We start from the raw sequence: 4,530 nt of genomic DNA on the forward strand, positions 1-4,530 counted from the left end.
ATGGACAATCTACTCAAGGCATCTGCAACTACATTAGCTTTTCCAGGGTGATAAATGACACTCATGTCATAATCCTTTAGAAGGCTCTTGTGGTTGGTAAACACATCTACATGGACCCCATAAAAGTAATGTCTTGATATTTTCAAAGAAAATACCACCGCCGCTAATTCAAGATCATGAGTCGGATAATTCTTTTCATGCACCTTGAGATGCCTCGAAGCATAGGCAATTACTTTACCCCGTTGCATAAGGACACACCCCAAACCTATTCGAGAAGCGTCACAATATACTACAAACCCATCGATACCCTCCGATAAGGTCAACACCAGAGCGGAGGTAAGCCTATCCTTCAATTCTTGCAAGCTTTTCTCACAAGCCTCCGACTACTCAAATTTAACCTTTTTTGAGTCAAAGCCGTTAAGGGAGAAGCAATCGAGGAGAAACCCTTAACAAATCTTCTATAGTAATTGGCCAAACACAAAAAGTTTCTAATATTGGTAGGAGATAGAGGTCTAGACCAACTCTTGACCGCATCCGTCTTCTTAGGATCAACCTCAATACCCAAACTCGACAAAATATGACCAAGGAAAGAAACTGACCTTATCCAAAACTCACACTTATTAAATTTAGCATATAGTTGGTGGTCCTTGAGGACTTGCAATACTATCCTCAAATGCTTCATGTGATCACCCTCATTCTTTGAATAGATCAAAATATCGTCAATAAAAACGATCACAAACAAATCAAGATATTGCCTAAATACCCTATTCATTAGATCCATGAACGCCGCCGGGGTATTTGTTAGACCAAAAGACATAACTAAGAATTCATAGTGACCATATCTTGTTCGGAAGGCCGTTTTAGGAATGTTAACCCCTCTCACCCTAAGTTGGTGATACCTCAACCTCAAGTCAATATTTGAAAACTAACTAACCCTTGGAGTTGGTCAAACAAATCTTCAATTCTAGGGAGAGGGTACCTATTTTTATAGTGACCTTGTTCAATTGGCGGTAGTCTATACACATCCTAAGTGATCCATCTTTCTTCTTCACAAACAATACTGGGGCTCCCCATGGAGATATTCTTGGTTGAATAAAACCCTTGCCTAGCAAATCCTTGAGTTGAGACTTTAATTCAGCCGGAGCCATCCGATAAGGGGGAATTGATATAGGTGGTGTATCCGGCAAAAGATCAATGCCGAAGTCTATATCCCATTAGGGAGGGATTCCGGGTAAGTCATCGGGAAAGACTTTCGAAAAGTCCTTTACTACGAGGACCGACTCTAAATGAGGAGCCTCGGATTCAAGGTCCTTAACCCTCACAATATGATAGATACACCCTTTAGAAATCATTTTTCTAGCTTTTAGATATGAAACAAAACGACCTCTAGGAATTCAGTTTCCCCCCTTCCATTCTAAAACGGGCTCATTTGGAAATTGAAACTTTACTACTCGAGTTCTACAATCGATGGATGCAAAAAAAACATGCAACCAATCAATCCCCAATATGACATCAAAGTACAACATATTTAATTCTACCAAATCAACCAAAGTTACTCTTTGAGATAAGGAAATAGGACAATTCCTATAAATCCTTCTAGCAACAACCGAGTCACCTATTGGGGTATAAACCAAAAAAGGTTCCTCTAACTTTACGGGGAGTACATCAAATTTTATAGCCACTAAAGGGGTAACAAAAGATAAAGTTCACCGGGGTCTAACAATGCATAAATATTAATGGAAAATACTTGCAACATACCGATGACAACATCCAGAGAACTCTTTTGATCACTTCTAGATTGGAGAGCATAGAAGTGATTCTTCTTGGGAGCATCGAAATTAGAGCCACTTGAAGGGACTTGCTTGCCCGCTCTCCCTTGAACCTTTAACATAGGACAATCCCTGTTCATGTGGCCACTATTACCACAACTAAAACACCCATTTGTGCCAACAAGGCACTTTCCATCATGCTTTTTGCCACACTTCGCACAAGTTGGTCTATCAACATAAGAACCACCTCCACCACCACCTTGTGGCTTTGGAGTAGGCACCCTCTCTTTGTTGACCTTAGGAGTGCTAGAAGTGCCTTGATTAGAAAACCTCTTCTTAAACCTCGGTTTCCCTTGAACCTCGAACCTATTATTAGACGAATTACCATCATCAACTCTTGCCTTTTTCACTTCTCTACCCACTTGCTTGAGCTTTTGTTCCTCAATTTGCTCGGCATGAACCATAAGATGGGAGATGTTTATGGTTGGAATAAGCATTGCCGACCTACATTCATTCACCACTAGGTCGGATATTCCCATAACAAATTTATTCATTTTCGCCCTAGAGTCCACCACTAAGGTTGGGGCATACTTAGACAATTATGTGAACTTCAGGCTATATTCCTTCATACTCATACCTTATTGGCGGAGGTTGATGAATTCTTGCATCTTTCTTTACCTTAGCTCTAGGGGTGAAATCCTATCAAGGAATGTCATATTTAACACTCCCTAATCAACTGGGCCCACTCTAATGGATCTCTCTTCCTTCCATTGCTAAAGCCACACTTGAGCCACGTCCTTCAATTGGTAGTTGGCTAGTTTCGCTTTCTCTATTGGAGACACTCCCATAGCTTCAAGCACATTAAACACCTCCTCAATAAACCCTTGTGGGTCTTCATCCACTTTGGAACCATAGAAGCTATGTGGATTAATCCTTGTGAAATCCCTTATGTTAGAAGTGGTTGTGCTTGCATTGGGGTTCACTTGGACTCTAGCATCCCTAGTGACTTGAGTCGTTAGAGCATGAGTCAAAGTTTGGAGAGTTGTCCTTATCTCCACATTAGTCATAGCCCACTCATCATTAGGAGCTTGAGGAGCCTGAGGCCCTTGAGGACCTTGAGGAGGAACTCCCTCATCATTAGCAACCCCCTCTTCCACTCTCCATGTGGCCGCTCTTCTTGTATTCATATTCCTATATGCACTAGAAAAGGGTTAGGAAAATGATTTCATAGAGTAAAAACTCCAAAGCACGACTAATGAGTAATCAAAGAAGTGAAAAATTCCTAAGCATCTTATAGCCTCTCATTAATAAATACGGTGTGCTTCACACTCATGAACAAAACTCTACTAGTCGTGGTTCATGAGACATCAACCTAGATATTATCCCAAAACCTTATGCTCTGATACCAAGTTTGTCACGACCCAGGTAAACCCCCTAGAAGTAACATGGCGTACTTGACCCCGAAGGGTCTCGTACAAGCCCTTAACATCATCATCACATAAAGGCATAGAAATATATGGAAAAAATAATAACTTTTACAATCGAAGTCAACTTCTTTCATAAAGAAAAATAGGAACTAGACTTGTCTCAATCACCATCTTGAACAAAAGAGTACAAATAGGGTCAGAGCCCTTTACATCAATAGAGTCTCCAAAAATATGAAATACAATATAGTCTTAAACAGAGGAAGTAGAATAGAAACTAGAATCAATGGCAACTTGTCCTCGAACTTGAGGACTCACCAAGCCTAGGGAATAGTCGACCCAAGCCTCACCTTGAAGGAAGTAGTAAGTGTTAACGGCCGGAACCTATACTCATAGTAAAGTAGAAAATATGGGTTAGCACAATTAATTGTACTAAGTATAGATGTCATGCACAAAAATTCTTAAACATACATAAAAGGGACATTTAATTGAAAACATGCCTTTATCAAGTTTAGAAACCATTATGCACATTTATGAAGAAACATAAACCAAACCAACAAGCAAGCAACCCAAAGCCATACTAATGCAATGCAAAGGTAAAGTCCCATAACCCTACCAAATGCTAAGTATCACATTTAGGTCACCAACAACATACAGATCTTACAATAGTCATACCTACATAAGAGGGAAGACATTCATATTTCATAACATTCATACATACCTTTTTCATACTTAGCTCATAAGTCATCAGAACGTCATAACGTAAGAGAACCTTACCATAGTTCACATTCATATTAATTTAGGGAAGACTTGCAATAACTGACATAGACCATGTGAGCTACATAGAATCTGGTGTTCTACCCCCACACCTAAAAGAGGTGTTCTACTGGCCTAAGGTAGAACTAACATAATAGCTTCTAGGTGGATACACTAGCTAAGACCTATGTGGGCACATAGTTATGGGACAAGGAGATTGCTACTAGAAACCCGAACTTGCTAAACGTAGAAGGTTTCCATCTCATGAGCTAACATGCATTGGGAAGCCGGACTTGCTAAACGTAAAAGCCCCCATCTCACTTTCATGTCCTCTCGGTGCTAAGCAATATTCCCTTTAAAAGACACCATTAGCCTTTACGTAAGTTCATATTCATAAAAACATACATTAGGCACTCATGCCAACATATCATTATAATAGCTCATAGGTTCCTTAAGTTAGAATGCTCCTTTAACTTTAGAAACACTAGCATGTGATTAAATCCTTCACATTTATAGTTGTATTGGATCATGAGAATGTTCTTTCAATCATCACAACAAGCTTACCATAAGCATACATACAT

At 39.7% G+C, this 4,530-nt stretch overlaps 1 protein-coding gene across 1 annotated transcript; it reads right to left on the reverse strand.

Moving 5' to 3' along the window:
* Window positions 1–1,681: 1,681 nt before the first annotated feature.
* On the reverse strand, window positions 1,682–2,956 carry LOC125837496 (uncharacterized). Its single transcript, XM_049516601.1, has 3 exons — window positions 2,555–2,956; window positions 2,407–2,468; window positions 1,682–2,273 (listed from the first exon to the last, which is right to left on the reverse strand). The coding sequence occupies exons 1-3, from the start codon at window positions 2,954–2,956 to the stop codon at window positions 1,682–1,684; spliced, it is 1,056 nt and encodes a 351-aa protein (XP_049372558.1).
* Between the last annotated feature and the right edge of the window lie 1,574 nt (window positions 2,957–4,530).

This window comes from Solanum verrucosum, unplaced genomic scaffold (genome assembly GCF_900185275.1).
Source record: "Solanum verrucosum unplaced genomic scaffold, falcon-dt-bn FXZP01000092.1, whole genome shotgun sequence".
NCBI classification, from domain to species: Eukaryota; Viridiplantae; Streptophyta; class Magnoliopsida; order Solanales; family Solanaceae; genus Solanum; species Solanum verrucosum.

Coding starts and splice junctions, on each gene's coding strand:
- LOC125837496 (XM_049516601.1), bottom strand. CDS start 2,956: ATGAATACAAGAAGAGCGGCCACATGGAGAGTGGAAGAGGGGGTTGCT. Junction 2,469..2,554: donor AATTGAAGGACGTGGCTCAA/GTGTGGCTTTAG, acceptor ATTCCTTGATAG/GATTTCACCCCTAGAGCTAA. Junction 2,274..2,406: donor CATCAACCTCCGCCAATAAG/GTATGAGTATGA, acceptor GAATGAATGTAG/GTCGGCAATGCTTATTCCAA.